The following is a 22,277-nucleotide window of genomic DNA, read 5'->3' as shown; positions in this document are numbered from 1 at the left end:
AGAGAGCATCAGATCACATTATATATGGCTGTGAGACACCACATGGTTGCTGGGAATTGAAGTCAGGACTTCTGCAAGAGCAGCCAGCCAATGCTCTTAACCACTAAGACATCTCTCCAGCCCATGAATTCCATTCTTTTACTATCTTATACCATGAACATTTTATCCTTTTGACAACCTGATTTATATAACAGAACTGTAAATGAGAAAAGGACTTTAGTTTTCCAAAATAAATGAAATGTACAGCCAATCCTAGTCCTTAAAGTTTTAAGCTGAAGCAGCTTTATTGCAATCTTTCAAAATTAGCATTACAATGTAAATATTTATATCCGTAAAGCTTGGCTTAATCTACAGTACAGTTATTTTCAGAAGTAGTTAAATTTACTTAACAATGAAGAATATAACATAAAGCTAAAGCAATCTATGAAACAAATTATTTACAATTAAACATTTAGGGTCCTGATTCACAAAAATTATTAGTGCATTTCATGATTTATCTGTGAAATTTATAGAGAAAGCAAGCAGAATGCAGAATACTGCCCAGGGACAATCTGGAATGAATGGCTGTTAGATGACAGCCTGCCAATATGCTTACTGCAAACTAGAGAGTAACCAAACCTTGGCAGCTGTGTGGATGTGACCGTTCACTAGCACAGCGGTCAGACAACTGGTGGGAATGGAAGGGCAGGCACCATTCTGACAGAGCTCTTGGTGCATATAGAAGGTAATGATTTCCCTTTCCAGATGAAACAAAATCACCCCCAAATTCTCTACGCACGAACTCTATATATTTAGACAAATCCCAAAGGAGTTTCTTTTCTAAGAGCCAGGAGAGTTCAATTCAGTGGTCAGAGCATGGGACTTCTCTCGAACAGAAACATCACGGGTAAGGTGTCTCACCCTTGGGCGTCAGTGCAGTCCAGTGATTTTACGTACACAGCAACGGAGACAACTCAAAAAAGTTACGAGAAAGCGTTTTTTAAGTAAATTTCAGTGAATCAGGTCCCAGATAGTATTAAAGGAAGATTTACAGTAAACATTTAAAACTCTGGAATGCAGGTATTATTGTACAATTACATTTACAAAACTGCCTAGATGCTAGTTGCTCCAGAGTAAGAATTCAAAAATGTACAAGCCAGTTTACTATGACTTTAGATACAATGTTATTAAAATACACTGTTAATCATAAAAATACTTTAGTATATACATGTACAAACTCAGATTTACCTACTGAAGGAAGCTTCTAGTTACTTGTTGGCCACTGGTACAGACCACATTGGTGTTCACAGCATCCGAACGGGCCAGGAGTCTGTGCTGCATCTGTCGCTCACTGAACAATGATGCACCTCTTTCTGCTGGATGTCTAGTTTGAAGAGTCGCTTTTACCTCCACTATACTTTGCTTTTCTAAATCCTGATCCAAGTAACTCTGGACATTCACACAATTCATTTGCAATTTGGTTACATTTCAAAATGAGGCTATAATTTATCTCATCAGTTATTATACTGTCTTGCTTGTAATCAGGGTGGTTTGCAATAAACTCTCTCATCCATCTGGCAACCGTCATTAATTCTCCTGAAAAAAAAATCAGGTGCTTTAAGAAGTGGATATTTAGTGACTAGCAAACTCATGCCTCTAAAAGGAAACCAGCATGACCTGGGAGTGTCACATGGCTTCAAGAGCTGAGAGGACAGCTCTCATCACATTCAAGAGATTACTAATGGGGACAAATGGAAGGTTGCAGGACAGCAACAAGCACATACATACCCAGTTAGATAGATGCCACCCCTATGCTGACACTACCAGCTCTTAAGGGAAGGAGGTCAGTTCTGTTTGTTAAGAGCTATGCTGTCCTTCTTGGCCAGAGGGCCATGTCTATAGATGATGCTGTTATGTCACTACTTCAAAGGACTACAGGGTCCCTACAGTGATGAGCACATAGAACAAAAGGAAAGCGGAAGATACAACATTCTGGAGGTGATATGCTCTTACAGGTGAACTTTGTAAAGATGCTGTTATCATTCACACACAAGATGCTTGAGTTGCTCCCTGTGTGAGTACTGGCAAGGTCATCGATGCATCGTAGATGAGATCTCAAAACTGATAAAGAAAGGTCCTGAGGAGGGCCACTATACAGAACAAGCTCCGAGCTCCACATAGGAACAGCAGTGCAGCTATTGCAGCTGTGGTGTAGACACAAGTCTACAATGACATGCAATACACTGCAGTCATCGCCTCATTGAAATGCCTCATTTTAAAATGCATCACTATTCCAGTAAGAAGAAAGTTTTCTCTATTTAAAACCGTGATCCTAAAATTGTAAGGTGTATGCAACAGTCGAATTAGCAAAACGTGAAAACCAATGAGCATGGTCAGAATGTGATATGCTGTCAAACATATCACAGAACCAAATATTGTAAGGCGACAAAGGGAAAAAATATACTATACCAGAAGCTCTCTTCTTAATTAGCTTTAGGTAGTTCAGAATACTGCATCTGGTGTCCACATCTACTTCCATGTTTTCAAGATAGGAGTTCAGAATGGGGATGAGCCCAGGGAACACCCCTTCCTATAAGAAGAACACATTATAAACTCTGCCAGCTGGCACTCTCAGCCAAGCCCCATTCAGGCCATACTTTCCCGGAGGAGAAGCCCTGTTCAGGCCGTACCTTCCCATTGATGATGGTGTCTATGCTCATGAGGGTATACTCCTCTGCTGCTGGCTCAGAGCTGGTCTGGGTCTTGCTACACCCATCCACTACTGCATTGCCACCTGCCAACCAAGAGGGACACAGAGAAGCTTCAGCAGCTTGCTCAGCAGAAACTGACCCTAGAAACCCGAACACATGATACCTTTGCAAATGTCTTTCCTGAAATAAAACATCCCCTGCAAGACAGCATCTCGCTTCTGTGCCATTTTCATGTTTTCATCAACCTAATGGAGGAAAAGAATTAAGAATTAAGAATAAGTCAGAACATCATGGATAAACAAATCCCCTTAGAATTCTGTTCCTTTCAGTCCTACACTGTTGCAGTTGGAGAAACACACTATGTACTCATCACACTCTCATTTGTGCAAAACAATGGGAAGTTAAGAGAAGCTCATTCTACAAAACAAAATCTAGTAGAAAATGCTCCTTCCTAAGGCTTGCAAGGTTTGAGACATAGAAGGGCTTAAGATCCTGGTCTCAGGTCAGTGTTCTTCCTGGTCCTGCCTCATTTAAGTGAGCAAAGGGGCAGCAGGCTTCCAGTCTGCAGTACTGGATGGCTCACCAGGGCCAGAGTCACCAATGCCATTTGCCTACCTGTTAACTCATTCATGAATTCTTGATTTCTCTAACTTTTAAGACAAGATAAACCTCTTAAAATATTTTAGTAGCTGCATTTTCTACAATGTTATCTTTTCCACCCACTTTATGTGTATAGGTATTTTGTCTGCATCTGTGTCTGAACACTATGTGTGTGCAGTGCTCTTGGAGGGTGGAAGAGGGCACCAGACCCCATGGGTGCTGGTAATTGAACCTGGGTCCTCTACAGCTGAATGATCTCTCCAGCTCTTTATAATGTTGCCTTATGGGGAGCCTCCATATATGACACAAACACAATCTGAAGGTCAGGGTGGAGGCCAGAGCTGATGTCTTCCTCAATCACAGTCTCTCTCTGAACTTGGAACTCTCAGTTTCTACTAGACTGACTGTTCCACTTGTCTCCACATGAGAACTCAGGTGACAGTAGTGCGTGACCACACCCTGTTTGTAAGTGGACATGGGGATCTGTGCTTTGCTCAGAGAACCATCTCCCCAGCCTGGTTACGAAGTCTTGTGATAATTTAGCCTTCTTCTGCTTTCATAATGGAAAGCATCCTATTGCTACTTCTCTGACGGTTTAAAATGATACAGCAAGACCTTCTGAATATCTAGACATGGCTAGGAACATACTCAATTAAAGGCTAAATGTAACTGGGACTGTGGGCGTCTCTAAGGTTTTGGGGTCTTATAATATTTGGTTTTTATTAGTTTTGCTCCATCAACATTCACATCATTAATTTTCCTGCCTGTCAGTCATTCAAGTTTTAGCTTACTTCAAGATCTACTAGGAAAGACACTTTAAACTTCCAACAGTAAAGTTTTCTTGAGTATTATTTTGTTGAATTTTAGTGGGAATGCACTTCTGATAATGTCTACTTTTGAGAAGTGAAGATTTTTCTTGATTGACTTTTATAAACCTTCCAAGACATGTGAATAAAAGATGTTCTCTGGCATGACATATCTGATCTAGCCTCTACAATCAAATTTGTTAATGCATCATTTATTTGCTTATGGCTCTTCAGCCTGTGATTACACACAAGAATCTAAGTAGTCTGCCTGTTGGGAAGCTACACAGCCCTATTCTCTATGTGGAAGAAAACACTGAGGCCATAAGCAAATAGCTTACCAATTTAGTTTTGTCTCTTTCAAGTCTCCTGCTCACCACATTAAATGCCTCTAGACTGTCACTCCAATTTGTTGTACAGCCAGCCAGTGCTGAAGACAATCTTGGACAAGCAGTCAGCACTGCTGTCACTAGCCCACCCGACACTGTCTACCTCACACTTTATTTTGTAGGACACTTGGTCATTCCTATTGTCTTTTTAAAACGTCATCGTGTGTCTCCTACTTCCAGATTTGCCCTTGTTTTGGGAATGTCTTACAAAAGCAAGCCATACCAGAATGTTGGAATTTGATGTTACCTGTTTCTTTAAAACATTTTTACATTTATTTGTTTATCTTTGTGTGTATGAGAAGATGGCTTGTGTGGGAGTCAATTCTCTCCTGCTACTACATGGGTCCTGAGACTCTACCTCGGGTCACCAGGCTTGGGGGCAAGTGCCTTTACCTGCGCAGCCATCTCTCCAGTCCTTTGCCGCCACTTGTCTTTACTGCTTTCTCTTCTGTGGGCTACATCTTCCTTCACACTCCCTTCCTTACTCGGTTTTTATAATGCTAGGAAGTTTTCTTTCTTCCAACTTTAGTTTTAAACAAGTGCTCTTTTTCATATTGTTTATTTTTTGTTTGACACTGGTTCCTGCTTATGGAGCTGAGGTGACATTTAACTTATGATCCTTCTGCCTTAGCTTCCCAAGTGCTTGAGATCTTAGGTGTATTCTGTCACTGATGATTAATACACAGCTTTGTACTTATTTCCTATTCTTTGTGATGATAAGAAACACTCACACATTAGGTAAGGGCTCTGCCAGTGAGCTATACTCCCAGATGCTTTAGTTCTAGATAAAACTATTTAGTGTACGTGACAAGTGTGGGAGCAGCACAGGTGCCACATGACAGACATGTGGAGGTCAGAGTCATCTTTCCAGACTGTTTTGTTTTTAAATAGCAGTTTTGAAAGTATTGTTTTCTAAATGTTCAGCATTAGAGTGCACTTGACAAAGTCTGAGTGTCTGTGTCACCTCAAAATCCAGCAATGACACTTGATCCCCAGGGTGACAGGATTAGGATCCCGGGGACCTTTGCCCTTCTGAACAGGAACACAGCCCTTACTGAAGACTTCAGATAAGAGTGGAGTATATGTGAGTGTAAAGTACTGCTTCATGCCTGAAGTCCTAGCTAGGTTCCAGGTTCCTCTCTACCACTAAACAAAACCAACACTGAAGTGGGGGAAAACCATAAAGGAGAGAACTCTCCAAAGCTAGCCAGGCCCTTCTGTCATCTGTGGACACAGGAGAACATATCATCTAAGAATGAGAAAGTGGACCTGCCACACAGCATCCGCATCCCTGCAACGTTAGTTAGTTTTCATGTCAAGTTGATACAAGGTAGGGTCACCTTGGAAGAGGCAGCCCAATTGATGAACTGCCTCTATTAGACTGGTCTGCAGGCAAGAATGGGGGTGCATTTTCTTGATGCTGATGGGACAATCCCACCATGCATGGTGGTACCACCACTGGACAGGTGATCCTGGGTTGTATAAGAAAGCAGGCTGCTAAGTAAGTAAGACTTAAACACCTGCCCTCCCTCATGAAGAATTAGGACCTGGAATCCTAAGATTAAAAAAAATAAAAAATAAAAAAAAATAAAAAACCTATTCTAAGTTGCTTTTGGTTATGGTGTTTATCAGAAAACAAACCAGGACACAAACTGAATCGTACAAGAGACAAAGAAAGTACTTGAATGGGAAGGGAACCCAGTGCTCTTTCAATCTCTTTGGCATTAAGTTCAGTAAAGAAGTAATAATGCCCCTTCCTTTTCTCACCAGCAGGCATCCTTACCATCTGTCTCTCCTGTCCAGGACATTTCTGTTGAGATATAAAACTCCTACATATGGGTACTGGAGCTAACTGCTTCACTGAGGACTGTCCAAGTGAAGAAACTGGAACCCTCTCTTAGGGATATTTTTTCTTAACTGTAAGCTTTGGGACATCTACTCATGTTCACAAACAGAGGCCTGGATGAGGAGCACACATGGACTTTCCTTTGGGTGGATTTGAACAAGGACATACTCCAAAGTTCTGCTGGCCAACTTCCTCCAGGAAGCCCCTTGTCTGGCATTCCTGGGGTGAGATTTGTAATTCTTAATTTGGTAATCTAATAACATCATATCTTCCACAAACATCCCAAGTTTGGTTCAGAGATCTTTCCCTGAATTCTACCAGTAAGCCTCCAGTCATCCTAATTTTGACATCGTAGACCAAATGGACTGTTAGGGGGAATGGTGTTAGTTTATGGGACCATCTTCAGCCATCAACTTTAAACAAAGCCTCTAGAAATAAATTTAGGCTAGTGGGTAAAAACAGAGTCAAAGTAGATCCTAATGGGTAAGAATACTCTATGTAAAGGCGGGTTGGAACTGGACAGTGAATACAAATAAGTAATTAAACACATCTGCGCTGCCCACTCCCATCGCTGGAATCACACCCATCATCACCTTGGACAGTGGAATGAGGAAATCCAATTTGTAGGAGAGGATCACCCTGGTGAGCAGAACCACAAATACCACATAGGCAGAGTTCTCAAAGTCTGTTAGCTGCACCTGGCGATGAAGACAGAAGTGTTAGGGATTGACTGCCTGCCCCAGCTCCCCCTCCCTAGCCCGGTCAGACTGCATTATCCCCAAGCACTTCCCCGTCTTCCCCATCTGAAGCTGGAAGCCCTCTATGCAGGTCCACGCTCTGATATCAGCTCCCAGTGGCTTTTGAAGTTGCTATTCATAGGCACATTTGGACTCCTACTGCTTTCGAATAAACTCAGAGCCCTCTGAGAAGAACATGAGGAGGGTGGGGAGGGGAGAGAAAGGATCCTCTGGGCAGAAGCATGTGTCTCACCTCCATGGGTCTGAACTCCACTCTCCATCCAATATCTGAATTTGGAGGAGGAGGCTTAAATCTCATTGTCTGCCAGTTTGTGGACTGAATATTCTATAACAACAACAACAACAACAACAACAAAAAAAAAAAAAAAAAAAAAAAAAAAAGAAATAGGATAAAGCCAACTTTCTACACATTTAGAGGTTAGACAACATGCATTTAATGAGGGATGGAGACTATTTACTGTCCATACCCAATACTTCCCAATTTGCAAACACAAGAAAGCTACAACTTTAAGACTTTGCTGAGTGTGACCTGTTAGAAAACCAAGTGTAAGTGTTCCCTGGAAGTCAGGACATGTCTTTAACACTTCTTTTTGTGCAGCTTATGTTTTAGTATCATAGAACTGAGAAATAAGTAGTAAGCACCATACAGAGTATTTAAATTAATTTTTAGTTTTTCTTGGTTCTCTTTCTCCTAGCACCAATCCCCACGGGCACAGAAATAACCCTGCCTTAGTTTGTGAAGTGAAATGCATTTGAATGGGAGATACCTCAAAATGGTCAGACTCATTGGCATCATCCAGGTGTATTTTCTCTTCAAAAAGGGTGAGTGGGTCTCTAATGAAGAGATGCGCAACGTGCTGTGCCAAAAGATGATCAATGCCTGCAAAGACAGACGCAGGGACCAACTGCAACGGGCAAGGCACCACGCATAACTTCCAAGACCACAGACTGAAGAAAGGGTGTCTAGACGTAGGAAATGGCTGGGTGGTTCAGTGTTCTCACCTTGCCCAGGATTTTATCCTATGGACACTGGGGAAGAGTCGGAGTTTACTCACTCCTCACACAATGCCTGCTGGGCACTGGTGTGGACCTAGATACAGAGCTCCAAAAAGTTCCTTTTGCTAAAAGTCAAGAAGATCTCACAAGTATTTGGAACTTGAAACTTTAGGAACAAGCAGCCTCATAAGAAAAGTTAGAGACTTCACACTAAAAACAGAAACCAGACCAGGAGTCAGCAAAAGTTGAAAGCGCTTTGAAGAACAAAAGGTGCACATACGATCAGCTTAGGGTCGGGGGGGGGGGCTGCTCACCTTCCCGCAAGAGCTGCTCATAGATTTCATTATCGATGGTCAGGTCGATGTCATTGTATTTCTCACCACACTTAGACAGGTAGCTATCTATTGAGTCATACCGAGATTTACTAATCCTAAAGCGATTGTTCTTCAGAGGCTAAAACAGAAAGAATGATCTGCGATGAACATCCAGGTAACTGTATAGAAGCACACTTGCGTAGTAGCAACCTGCAGTCACTCCTTAGAACTCACGGTGGAGAAAACTGACTTACAATGTTACTCTCTGACTCTATACATATGCTGAGCAATATCTACTCTCCCTAACCCACTGCACACTTACTGCTATTTATAGAATATGTTCAACTATTTGAGAGTAATTCATTATGAAAGGGCCAGAGCAGAAATGCCCTTAGTGGAGACTTCCTTTGTGAGAGCCCTTAAAAGCACTGCTGTCCAGCCAGGTCCTTGTCCTGGACAGTCTCGTTTAGGATGAACCCAGGGGCCTGGCTCTCCATGGCTGATGGTGACATACACTCCTGGAGTGAAGAGTTAAAAGGACTTGCTGCTACAGTTCAGCACTAATGAGAAATGCTAACAGTGCCAACACACCTTTACAGGGCAAAGCCTAAGCCTTCAAATGAGACAATCACCTGACAACACTTCCTAATAGAAACCACTGGACATCCAGCACTCACAGTGTGCAGAGCTGTCAGTGTGACTTCTACAACAGAAAATAGGCACTATTTTCAAAAGAAGCTACAGCTAATACAGATTTCAAACAAGGATAAAAACTGACTCCCTACCCAAACTAACCAACTAACCACTCTCCTCACACAGCCACTTAAAACAAAGCCAGGCTCACTACCTGTAGTCTTTTCCCTTATGTGAGCACCAAGAGGGTAACCATCCAAGAGATGGTCACAATGTAAAAGAACTGTTAAGGAGAAAAACCATTCTTACCTCCAGTCCTCTCTCCTCCCGTGTTCTGTCATCTACAGATGCAGAAATCACTCCCCAGCGACAATCAATGTCTGACACGTAGCCTCGGTAAAACGGAGATGCAGCACTCAAAGCCATCTAAAAACACAAGTGAGCAAACGCAGAGTCACAGGGGGCTCCCAACCGTTCAGTCCCATTGGTTCAGTGCCACTGGTGGATGCTATTTTATAAACAGAATGCACATGAAAGACTTCCAAGACTTTATTTATTATTGAATCATCCCTTCTACAACACGAGGAGGGAGAAAAGATGGTCATACTCAAATATAGTATTAGCAAAAATAAGGAACTATAGCTTGGCTTCTCAATTCTCCATCTATGTGGTATGAGTTCATTAAATAGCACACACATGTGGTCTTGTTTTCTTCACAGATGTAGTTAAAGAAAGACATACTTTTTACTTACAACAATTGGGCAGATAGTAGCCAGCTGATCATAAAGGTATCTGGCTTCAGATATGCTGCAGGCTTGGAATGTCACCTATATAAGAATAAAAATGATTAGAATGACTACAAAAAGAAATTGAAGTCATTATTAGGCCCCATGAGAAGTGAGTCTGAGAAGGAAGGTGGCGGGAAAGGAATGGGTCACGCCTCACAGATGAGAAGGCTTTAGGTATGAGCTTTGTTTACAAGTTGTCTTGGGCAGAGGGCATGGTAGTGCACACTTTAATCCTAGCACTTTGTAGGCAAAAAAGGGCTGATCTCTGGGAATTTGAGACCAGTCTCATCTACAAAGTGAGTTTCAGGACAGCCAAGACTGTCATACAGAGAAACCCTGTCTCAAAAACATAAACAGCAACAGCAACAACAACAACAAAAACCCAAAACAAAAAAGCTGTTTGGCCTGATGCAGAGAATAATTATGAGCTTAAACCTTGAAATAACAGTGGCCAACAAATGCACTGTTAGGAATCTCAGTTCCAGTGGTTTGACTATATATCTCAATTATCCTTTATGACATCAAACAAGATCCATGCGGGACACAGCTGCTGAATTTTATGGGTCATTGGCTACTGAAACAATTGTTTATACAGTTCTGTGTCCTGATCTTCCTGTAGTTTCCATGCTAATACTAATGTGAGCAGCACATTTCAGTTATAAGGACTGACAATTCACTAGCCGCCATGGGTTAAGACAATGTGAAGTATGCTGTAGCCATTAAGGAAAAGGGGTTTCAAAGGAGGAGGGCTGGAGATGAGGCCACTGACAAACAAGGCAAGGTAGCTTCTCCAGTGACATGGGACTTAGAAACCAACTTGTGATGTCAGGGAGATAGGTAGGTCAATAGGTAAAGTGTTTGCCTTGTTGGCATTGAGATCTGAGTCTGATCCCTTGAATACCCAAATTTGGGTGTGGTGGCATGTGTTCATAGGCTTGGAGCTGGGGAGACAAAGACAGGCAGATTCCTAGGGCTCCTGGGCTCTAAACCAATGAGGGACCCTTGTGGATAGCACCTAAGGAATGATACCTCAGATTGGTCTCTGGTCTACACACACATGAAACAGGCATGCATGCATGTACTTTATGTGTAGTAAAATTTGATGTGGAATGGGAGGACTGAATAAGCAAAGCACTGCTTATTGGCTGTGGTCCTTCCTATCACTCAGGGGTAAGCTATAGGACTCAGTCTTGCCATTCTGAATCCCAAGTGTGGGGGGCAGTGTCTCCTACTCACTTACAAAATTTACAGTGGGTCATGAAGATGATACAAGACAGGAAGGAACATGAAGAAAAGGTATGTTGATCTACTTTAAACACCACTGAGATTTAAAAGATCCAACTATTTCCAGCTATTGTAATAGATTCTGTTGGGCATGTGTTTCTTAGTTGGTGCAGCTCCTTCCTATGACTTCTGGGTATGTTACTGTGCACATACTGTTATGAACATTTTACCTGAATGGTTTTGACTGACTTTTCTCAGGTAGCCTGGGACACAACAGAGGATTTGTAGGTACATCCTGGAAAACCAGCTTTTAAAAAAAAATCTAAGAAAACTAACAACTGAAATTTGAAAGTTCCATTTCTAACAACTCAAGTTATCTTAAGTAAATGTCCCTGGCTCTAGAGCTAACAGTATGTCCACCACGTCAAACAGAACATCACTGCAGATGGGGCCTTCAGTGGAGAAAACAAAACCAAGGAGCTCTGATCCCTTAACTGAGGTAGAAGCACAGCAAGTTCTAGCTTTTGCTGTTCTCTTAAAGGGTCGCATAGGAGGAAATGTCACTACGCCACCAATGAGAGGCAAAAGAGCAACTATGAATATACGATGTTAGAAACAGAATCTAAAGTTTACCTAGAATCCAGTTTTGAAGCCATATAATTTTCTTAAGTGGGGAAAAAAACAAAACAAAACAAAAACCCAAAATAGGCCAAAGCCTTTTGTTTCTTAAATGATTCTCAAAAAGTCTGAAGACTGAAGATTTATTTCTCTTTGAGATGGTCTCAAAGATGGAGCCCAGGAAGCCCTGAACTTAGACAAGCAAACACCACCGGCACTTGGTAAGCTCACAAACTTGAAGGTGCTTTGTTTTGTTCAGCTGAGCCTTCCATTAACTAAAAAATTACTTCCCATCTTTTTTGGGTGCTTTTCCAGTCAGGAACTTTTGTGGCTGTTTGTGAATTCATCTCATTTATCACACATTTTAAGTATCGGTGACTGAAACTTTTTAAAGTGGAATGTTGTAACGGGGTATGTCAGGGGGTAGGAAGTACTAAAGCCTTAAACAGAATAGAGAACTCTGTCTTCTTCACATGCAAAAATGTTTGCCCTGATTTGCATTAATAAAGTGCACAAGGGAGAGACTGTCCCTCTGGAATGGGTTGCAGTAACTGTGCTTCCCTGGTTCAATATAAACAAGAAAAGGCTGGGTTCTAAGAGCACTCCAGAATACTGAAGCCAGGTATTTTAAGTACTGGAGCTTAATGGTCTATTCCAGAAATGTTTGTGTTTAAGATACGAAAGCAGATAATGCAGCTAGGTCAGCCTCTTTTTAAATGAAGTGTGGCCATTTCTAAGAGAACAGACTGGCCTGTTTGGAGACCACATATCTGATCTTACCTAACTATGTGGAGGAAACAAAATACCTTGTCCTTTATCAAGTTATAGAAACAGACATCCGTGGGAATATTCAATCTGGATTGTATCTGTAGTTTTAAAAATAACAGTTTGGAGGCTTATGTGACAAACATGTATACACCTGCAGCCTTGAGAGAAGAATGTTGAGTTTTGTGTCCTCTGTGCTGTGGTTACAGCCCAGTTTAATAAAACGAACCGAAAAAGTCATGAAGGAAGTTGAATGACTAAGCAGGGGCAGAGTCAACAAACACCCATGGGGCCTGTGTGGGAGTAGGAGCTCTACATTCCCCATTCTTTCCCTGGGCACAGTCACTGCCAGGGGCCATCGGTTATTTGATTAGGCCCAACCAAAAAATGTTAGTGAACAGAGAAGTACTATGTATCTCCTGTGTAACTTAGCCAGGGGCAAGGCAAAAGGCTGTTGATATTTATTCCTTTTAAACAATGAGGTAACTTTGTATAAACATAACAATTTAAATGCCAAACAACCTTTCCCCTTGGATCACAAAATCATTGGATTCTCCCACCAGAGGTCATTGTCAGAAATAAAGTGACCCGAGCCTTGTCTAACATCCTCAGAGGCTACCACTAGATGGCAGTAAAAATCAGGTATCTAGAAAGAGCAGTCACTAATACTTTACATTTAGGTTTAGTAATAACCACACAAGTTTGTAGTGAATTCTAAATTCTTAGTCAAAAAGACAGCTACAAATGAGGTTACTAAAACAATCTTGTTTCAGAAAGCATGCTATCTTTGAATCTGATGAAAAGGTGATTTTAAAACAAGAAACATGCATAGAGTTAATAAGATGAAAGAAAGGACACTTAGCCTCTTCATGAAACAGAAGCAATACCTGAAGACAGCAATTGCCCATCCCAAATCCCATGGCATCCATGTAAATATGGTCTGGCTTAGAAGCCTTTGCTGCCTCCTCATCTTCAGGAAATGTTTCTACAAATGGTGACGGTGTGTTCTTGTCTTTAAATACTGTATTATTAAAAGAAGAAGAAACAGTTGAGAATCAAGGACAGCAGTTCAACAGGCTGCACCCCCCACGCCCGACAGACTTACTTGGCACATTGATAACGACCTTCTCTCCTCGCCTATGACGGATGTTTCTTGTTAGGGTACTAAAACAACCAAACAGAAGAGAAGGTCACCCAAGAACTGCCACACGACAGAGTTTGAGCTCACCGAAGGGAATGGAACCGAATGCTACCTCAACACTAAAACACCACGACAGCCTTGTGTCGCATGTAACATGCCACTCTAAGGGTTTTCTAAAAGAGGCCTGGCATCCAGCAGTTCTTGGCTCTTGGTGGTGCCACCTCTCCTACTCATCTAGTGCTAACCTGAGCAAGGTCCAGCTCAGGTGTTCAAGGCTAGCCATAGTCTGGCTAAACTAACATTTTACATAGAAACACCAATAATTTTAGTCCAATTTGAGAACTTAGGTTTTGGTATCATTGAAGTCTAAATCCTTTACCTGTTTCAGTTCCCCAATTCCTTAGCACTAACCTGACGCTCAGCTAATGCACACACTATGGCCACCAAACACTTGCAGCGACTAGTCCTAATTCAAACACACAACTTCTACAGCACAAACAAAGGAAAAATTTTCCTCAGATTTTTGAAACTGATTACAAACTGCAGTAACACTTTAGGTGGATGAGGTTAACTAAATTATAAAACTAGGTTCACTTAGTTTTTATGTTAGCATGACTAGTAGAAGATCGGCACTACTGACTCAGCTTAAATACTACATCTCTTCTGATGCCTGCTTCCCCTCAGTTGGTCAGGACACAACTGCTATCCTTCTCATGAGAAACTCCTGTGCTTTCCTTTTCCGTGAGGAATTTTGGTGCTAATATTTGATAACTGTCATGGTCCATCTTTCCTTGAAGCTCAATATTTTTCTCTTTAAATACATAAAAATGCTTCAAAGAAACTATATTTATAAGTCTTTTGTCTATCTGGGCATAGTGGCACACGCCTTTTATCCCAGCAGAGGCAGAGGCAAGAGGATCTCTATGAATTTGAGGTCAACATAGTCTACATAATGTATTTCAGGATAGCCAAGACTATGTACAGACCCTGTCTCAAAAAACAAAACCCAGCAGAACAAATAAATAAATCCTTGTTTACACTTATAAAGGTTTTAAATGTAAAATATGCAGGGGCCTGTAAGAGCAAAGGCTTCGAATGTGAAATATATGGACTCTGTGAAGACAATAGCCTCTCAGAGTTCCTAGTGTCCCCATACTGGGTTAGGAGGAGAGGTGAGTCCATACGTAGAAAGCCAAGACCGAGCTGGTGCAGGACCTAAGCAACTTAAAAGCTAAGAATTCAACTACGAACTACAGATTAGAAGATACAAGAAGGCCTGTACTCTGACAGGTGCTGCATACATCTGACCTGGTCATGGCATACAGAGTAATACAGGGCGATCACAGATGCTGGTGGTAACTTAGACAGGAAAGGAAACCTCCCAATACACGTGCTTGCAGAATTAGAACTGAGAACTACCTGTAAATTAAAGCGGAGAAAAGGAGCCCAAGACTTTCAGGATGACTTGGAAATGAACAAAACAAACCTGGATGCAGGAGGCAACAGTGAAATAGCTTTGGGCTGCTGTGGATGTGAGCAGATATGTCTGCTATCGCCTCTGAATCCAGTGCATGCCTGAGAGGAATTCCCAGACCAAATACTGCATCCTAGAAGGCAGAGTCTGAGTCACACTCACCCAAAGCGGGGGTGTTTGTTTATGGCTTCATCTGGAAAGAAGAGGGACTTGGATGCACCTCCTTCCTCTGGATTCGGTTTATGTTCCGGCAGTGTGAATCCAGGGCAGCCTAGTCTGGAGAAAAGAATAGGTGAGAAATGGATTTAGAAACAATTAGCTATAGCATAACCATAATTTGCAATGGTTAACATCATCTAATTTCCAGGGCTGAAGAGATGGCTCAGGGGTTAAGTAAGAGCACTGACTGCTACTGCAGAGGTCCTGAGTTCAATTCCCAGTGCCCACATGGCAGCTCACGACTGCCTGTAACTCTAGTTCCAGGGGATCCAATACCCTCTCATAGATACAGGTGATGGGAAAACACCAATGCACATAAAAATAAATCATTACATTTAATTTCTGTCATTCCTCACTTTAGAGGTTTAGCAATATTCCCAAACCAATGTAAATTCTGTGAATACTGGCCCCTTTCTGTACTCATTGCCTTGCCTTGGGGTCTCATCTACTTATAACCTCAAGAAGAGGTTGTGGTAAGGAAGCCCTTCTAAGCCAGTGAAAGCAGACAGTTTAGATCAGCAACAAGAACTATTACTACCCCAGACCTTCTGTAAAGTCAGTCCAGTCCCGGGAGGCTGCCCACCACCCTATACACAACTGAAGCTGTCACTCTCATCTGAAAACAGAAAATCCTAGCACTAAGACCTCTCAGGCATTCATGCAGCAATTGTGTACCTTTTCTGAGCCCGTGAACTTGAAGAAGTCCTTTAGGAGAGTGACAGACATTAAGCTGGGGGAATCCTAGCTTCTTAGACCCAGCCAGGATAAGCAGACACTAAACTCAGGATGCTATTCTGACTTCACAGCATCACTTTTACCATTCATCTGTACTTTCTACCAGAACATTCTACAATGACGGAAAGGTTATCACCCATGCTATCCAAACCAACCAGAAGCACCTGCAGTACGGCCAGTCTGACTGAGAAGCTGGATTTTCACTGCATATAAAGCTCATTTAAATTCAGTTTGGCACTGTTCTAGACTACAGAACTCTGTCTCTTTTCAGAGGAAAATCGGTTTATACTTTAGCATAGCACTTCCTTCTCAACTCCATGATACAGCAAAACTTCATCATTTAGAGTAGCTGCACAGGATTGGTTTTACAATTTGTTCTTATTGTTTTTTGTTATGGATGTGGGCTTGTGCATGTCTGTCTGTGCAGCTGCCATTGGAGGCAGGAGGCATAGGACCTCTGGGAGCTGGAGTTATAGGCAGGTATGAGCACCCAATGCAGGTGCTAGGAACTGAACTCAGGTCCTCTGCTAGAGCAGGCTGCATTCTCAACCATAGAGTCATCTTTCCAGCCCCTACAAGGAAGTTTTGAAGAACTAAATCAGTAATAATTATTATTGTTTTGTTTATAAGGATCTCCCCATCCTAGTGCACATAACTAGGTTTTGATTTTTTGTTTTGTTTTGTTTTTAAGATTTACAGACTTTTTGAAACCAGAATTATTCCTGCTTCAATTCTCTTTAAAGTGATGAAGCTGCTATAAACCTTTTCTCCAGAGGACAAATATCCCATACAGAACCATTAACTGAGCCAAGAGACACAGCAGAGTTTAGAAGTTGTCAAGTAATAGCTATAGCCCGATTCTTAGGCTGCTATTCCATTATCCACAGGTTTTCCACAAGTTACCTATAGCACTACCCTCGGTATCACTATTCTCCTCCAGCATGTTGGCTGATTTTGTCATTTTATGATCCCCCCACATTTCCATTGCCACCAAGACAGTGCCCTAGGGAGTCCTCTTTCCCCTTTCCTGGCGTGCCCTGGCACTTGCTCTCATGCCAACAGCCCAGATGAGGCTACAAAGCAAACTGTGATAACATCTACCCAGCCTAGATTGCCAAGGTCTCTACTCCTTTTAGAGAAACAACTAAAGTTCCCAACACCTGCCCAGACTCCCCAGTCACCTGCACCTCAGGTTCCTGGTCACAACAGCTACTTGGCTTTCTTGCACTTCCCACCAGGCTTGTCTGTGTGACTTCTCTTTCCCAGAATACACCTGTACTCCCTCTCCTATGAAACTTATCCTACAGTTTGGACACTGCTTGATCATCTTCCCTTGGAGAGGCCTTCCTCCACCCCAGAATCCATCACATAGAGACAGCCACACCCCGAGGCACTCCCTAACTTTACCATTACATATTTCATATTATATTATGGATATTTGATTAATCTCTGCTGTGCCCTCAGCTCTGCAGAGCAAAGCCTGCCTGGATTTGGAACAGAATGGGCACTTAATGTCTCTAAGTATCTGATAATTGACTTCAAGATTTTAACTCCTATATGTAGCTATTATGATAGAGAATTTAAAAACTGTAATTCCTATTTAAAATAATATCCTAAGATCAATGGTATGATTCTGAATGCCTGTGCTCTCAGAAGAAAAAGCGGCATCAGAATAGTGTAGTTTTAAGAGTGTATTCACTCCCATAGCTCTTTTGACGGAGAAGGCAGACATCCAGCATAGATAAATGAGGTCTGTGAGTAGAACTCCAATCTCACATAGGGCACTATACTTAATGTTGGACATTCACGTACCCCTTTCTAATCTTCACTATGTTTAATTACTGGTATTTACTGTCTTAACTAAATCTGGTGACAAGCTGTAAGTTTATAGCACAATGCAAATGTGACTCAGCTTGTTCAGTTGGCATCTAACAAGAGTGTCCAAGTAACCCTGGGACTTCCCCCATACCCTGATCTCATCGCATCTGTGCTAGGAATCTGCAGATTGTGAAAGTATGCTCCCTCCCCAGTGTTCAAAAGCGCCCTGGGGTTTGGGATCCATGGCTCCCAACACTACAGTGAGTGCTAGAGGGCAGAGGCTCCTTTTGAGAGTCTGTGTGCAAGTGCAACTGCAACAGTCCAGTGAGAGGAGCCCCAGAAGCTCAATTTGTCCCCAGTGTACATACATGTGTGCTCTCCCCAGTGTACAGGCGCCACCTACCAACAGAAGATGCTCTGCAACTTCTATAGCAGGCTTAATGTAAGAGTCTATTAAATGTCAGTAGGCAAGTCAACCTCCAGCCCATGGCCACACATGCAGCACGTTAACTGTGAAGGTGGCCAACACAAGACTGTAAATGTATTTAAAACATGAGACTCCTGTGCAGTGTTGTTTGTATATGAATTATGTAGTCTGTTAAAGTGAACTTTGAAGATGATGGTGCCGTGCGATCCAACAGTACAAACTATCTTAAGTGTGAGATTGTAAAGGGAAATGCGAGGCCTTCACAACCTCTAGTCTGATATTCCCACTCTAACACGTTGATGTAGGAACTAACCTGGGAAAAGAAGTTATCGTGCAAAGAGCCTGGTTTTCCCCTAACACAGAAGTAGCCTCCTTCCGGCGTTTCCTCATGTTGTCCTCCACTGTGTTGAACTCAGACATTGTTCCTCCATAGGGCTGGCCAGGTGTCCCTTCAATCATGTAACTTCCATATTCTGGTCTCCAGAGGGTTGGGTGGCTATAGGGAAGTCATTTGAGTTTAGCTTAGCCTTTTACTGTGGTCAAATTTTTTAAAGATGCATTAAAAAATTTAAAGCTATTTTAGGTACAAATGAATAAAAGGCTCATTAAAAGCTATAAATTTTCTATAGCTTTTCAACTACTTAAGGATGCTAAATGTAGAGTTAAAAATATTTTTAAGTGACTGAAAATGCACACAGGTATCTGTGCAGATGAAGCTAGCCCACTTTACAGGCTTTCAGCTCAATGCCAGGGTCCTCAAATGCAGCTTCCCAAAACAACTAAACAGAAAATGAACTAGACAGTAGATGGCCTCCGCCCCTCTCTACTCCTGTGTAAAGAAACATTTAACCAGGAAAAAAAAGGTTGAGCATGGTGACACACACCTTTAATCCCAGCATTTGGGAGGTAGAGGCAGGTGGGACTCTATGAATTTGAGGGCAACCTGGTTTACAGAGTGAGTTCCAGGTCAGCTAGGGCCACACGAAGAAAAGGAAATATTTAAACATATTGCTGCCAAAACAAAACTGCTTCTAGTTATCTGAATTTGCCATGGATCTCAATCCTATTCAGAAATGCGTCTTTAAGGACAAGCAAGCCCTTCCACACTGAGCTAACGCTAACTGTGCTGAGTGTTTTGAGGTGCCCACAAGGTAACTATCGGTATCCACACTTTATAGAGACGTGGAGGCTGAGGCATGGAGAGGTCAGGTGACTTGTTCATGTCTACTCACCAACTGAGCAGATGAACCAGAGTTGGAAACTGTAACTTGGGACTCAAGCCTACTCTCTTAATCTCTGTCATCTTGCCTTCTAGAAATCTGAAGACCCTATCTTGGTTACTCCAAAGCTCCAGAACCACTAGACTGAGACTGCACAAGCTTACTTGGGGTTTGTCCTTTCCCCCTTCTCCTGCAGAGTTTCAAGAACGTCTTCTCCAGACAGCACCAACTGGACTTTCCTATTTTCATGATCAAAGGACACCAACATGTATTCCACCTATGGAAAGTAATAAAGGAAAGAGAGAGATTAATGTTTTTCCAGACTTGAACTCAACATGACCTTCAGAAATAGATCAGGGGAAGCCAAGCAGTGGTGGCATACACCTTTAATCCCAGGGCTTGGAGACAGAGGCAGGAGGATCTCTGAGTTGAGGCCAGTCTGGTCTAGGACAGTAGGGAGATGACACCAGAGAAATCCTGTCTTGAAATCCCCCCACCACCTGGGGGGAAAAAAAAAAAACCCAGCAGGGAACAGGGAAACGTGGCGGCTGGAAAGGAGTCACAGAAACTGGAGGACAGTCATATGTGCTGGCACTACAACTGTACAGCGCGGTCTGTCTGTAGTTCACTGTGGGAGGACAAGAACTCATCCTTCAGCTCTCCTTCCTCTTCTCTACCATAGCCCATGGAAAGCCCAAGATGTCCGTTCTGACAAGTGCTACTTGAAGGCGATGCCTTTGAAGCTGAGATGCTGAGAGATACATTTGAAAAAAAAGCATTCTACTGCTCATTTCCCATTCTCCTTCAAGGATTAAAATCATAAGCACACCAAAGTAAAGAAAGACTTTATTTTAGAGGTTCCTAGTTTTGTTATGGTACATACAAGTAATTTAAGACAATTTCCTTGATCTGAAATGCAATTATTATTTATAATACAGGACACACTGGTGAATTTATAACAGCTGATAGAATCCTACCCCCCCTCACACACACACAAAGAAGGAAAAAAAAAAGGAAGGAAGAAAGAAAGGAAGAAAGAAAGAAAGAAAAAAAGAAAGAAAGAAAGAAAGAAAACCAAATATTAAAGATAGACTTTGTGGACAGAATAAAACTTGAACTTGCTTTTGTTTTCTCTGAGATGGCATGCCTTAAAACAATGAGAGTTGGTGTGAATATTTAGACTATGAGTCTCTATCTGTGAATGAAATAAGAAACCCACTATTCACATGTAAACAAGAAGTTGTGGAGTGAGTTATTCAAGCAAATGCTCACCTGACTCTTCAGATAGCAGCTATAGAGAACCTGTGACAAGCTGATGCCCACAAGATAAACCAGTCCCAGATATATCTGGCTTGGCTTATTTTTATTAGAGAACAGAGGGAGGGGAAGAAACGGTAGGTGAAAAGTGTATCTACTTTCCTTTCCCTGTGTTTCACATATAAACGTGGAATCTCAGCCTTAACTATACCCAGAAGCCAGCCTGCTCCTCCTGAGTGCAGCTGACAACAGTATCTGCTCTTTCAGTTGTCTGGATTTTAGCTCAGTATTGGTAGGCATTGAAGTCAGCCACTCCATACTCAGTCTGCTGCTAATTTTGTTTTTAGGCAGGGTTTCTTTAATTGCCCAGGCTGGCCTTGAACTCACCATGTAGCCAAAGCTGACATAAAACTCACAGTCATCATGCCACTGCCTCCCTAGTACAAAAGAGTACAGGTATATGCCACCATACCAGGCAAAAGTATAATTTTTAAGAGGCTCTTTTGTTTTTCAGTTAAAACATACAGAGGGATGGTTTATAACACAGGAAATGGCATGACAGTTTATAATACAAAAGAAAACTAACTGGCCAACCAACCAAGTAAAACACTTGCAATTAATATCACTAACCATCTTCTCATTGATGAATTTAGGTTCCTATCCAGGAGTTTTAGTTTAAGATGGGTGACATACTTGGTTTAAGCATGTGAAAGAGAAATATGAGGTGTTATAAGCACCCAGTCAATGTAGTGAAAACCCAAGGCTGAAGAATGGAGACAGGCTGCCCACCTGCTGGACTGCCAGACAGCAGCAGACTCAGGACCCCTGACTAGTTCAGCACTGTTGAACCATGGTGCTTGTAAGACTCAGGAGAGGTACATGAAACTACTGCCTGAATAGTACTGTCTCCACAGCTATGTGTGCTGTCTGCAAAGGAGCATGAGAGAAGAGAGGGTGCTGTGACATTTTCATGCATTAACCTTTAGAGCCTATTCTCACAGTTGAAATGTGACATGCTCCCCACAGCTGCTGGCAATGCTTAGAGGTACAGCTGGCAATGGGGGGGGGGTCACACCTTGAAAGTCGTGCCTGCTTCCAGTTGTCTTGAGATCTGTTTCCTATACCGAAAGTTCCCCCTCCCACAGATAGACCAGGAAAGTTCTGCTCCCAAAGTTGCTTCTGAAAGCTGGAGGGAATCTTCCTCCTCTGCTCATTGGCTGCACATATCTGCCTGGCATCATCAGTTAGAGATGTATCTTAAGCAGATAATACGCTTTCTTAATTATAAACTAAGAGGTTAACTCTTAGTTTACTGGGTCTGTATCATTTATCTGTGTTCAAAATAAGCAAGAATATCAACTGAAATGACCACTTAGTTTCCTAGTGTGAAACTCAGTCTCAAATTTAAATCACAAAAAAAGGGAGCTGAGTGACACTGAAGATGCTAATAAGCCAGACTCTTACTAAAAAACAACCATCCCAGGACCTCAAGAAGCAAACAGAAGAGAAGTATCAGAATACTCAGATGATAAAGAAAAACTGACTTGTTTATAAGGCCTATG

At 42.1% G+C, this 22,277-nt stretch overlaps 1 protein-coding gene across 1 annotated transcript in view; it reads right to left on the bottom strand.

The window, feature by feature from the left end:
- Window positions 1-259: 259 nt before the first annotated feature.
- Gclc (glutamate-cysteine ligase catalytic subunit) overlaps window positions 260-22,277 on the bottom strand; it is a 33,990-nt gene continuing 11,972 nt past the window's right edge. The window contains exons 2-16 of the mRNA XM_051197995.1: window positions 19,623-19,735; window positions 18,552-18,734; window positions 15,202-15,315; window positions 13,530-13,588; window positions 13,312-13,445; window positions 9,782-9,856; window positions 9,339-9,455; window positions 8,397-8,535; window positions 7,854-7,966; window positions 7,319-7,411; window positions 6,922-7,026; window positions 2,854-2,935; window positions 2,670-2,773; window positions 2,449-2,569; window positions 260-1,575 (exon numbers count right to left, since the gene is read on the bottom strand). Coding sequence (XP_051053952.1) covers window positions 1,364-1,575; window positions 2,449-2,569; window positions 2,670-2,773; window positions 2,854-2,935; window positions 6,922-7,026; window positions 7,319-7,411; window positions 7,854-7,966; window positions 8,397-8,535; window positions 9,339-9,455; window positions 9,782-9,856; window positions 13,312-13,445; window positions 13,530-13,588; window positions 15,202-15,315; window positions 18,552-18,734; window positions 19,623-19,735 — 1,764 coding nt within the window. The 3' untranslated portion in view covers window positions 260-1,363. The remainder of the gene's footprint in view (window positions 1,576-2,448; window positions 2,570-2,669; window positions 2,774-2,853; window positions 2,936-6,921; window positions 7,027-7,318; window positions 7,412-7,853; window positions 7,967-8,396; window positions 8,536-9,338; window positions 9,456-9,781; window positions 9,857-13,311; window positions 13,446-13,529; window positions 13,589-15,201; window positions 15,316-18,551; window positions 18,735-19,622; window positions 19,736-22,277) is intronic.

Source organism: Phodopus roborovskii, unplaced genomic scaffold (assembly GCF_943737965.1).
Source record: "Phodopus roborovskii unplaced genomic scaffold, PHOROB, whole genome shotgun sequence".
Classification (NCBI taxonomy): Eukaryota; Metazoa; Chordata; class Mammalia; order Rodentia; family Cricetidae; genus Phodopus; species Phodopus roborovskii.
The sequence above is the reverse complement of the archived record's forward strand: the minus strand, read 5'-3'. Positions and strand labels throughout refer to the sequence as shown.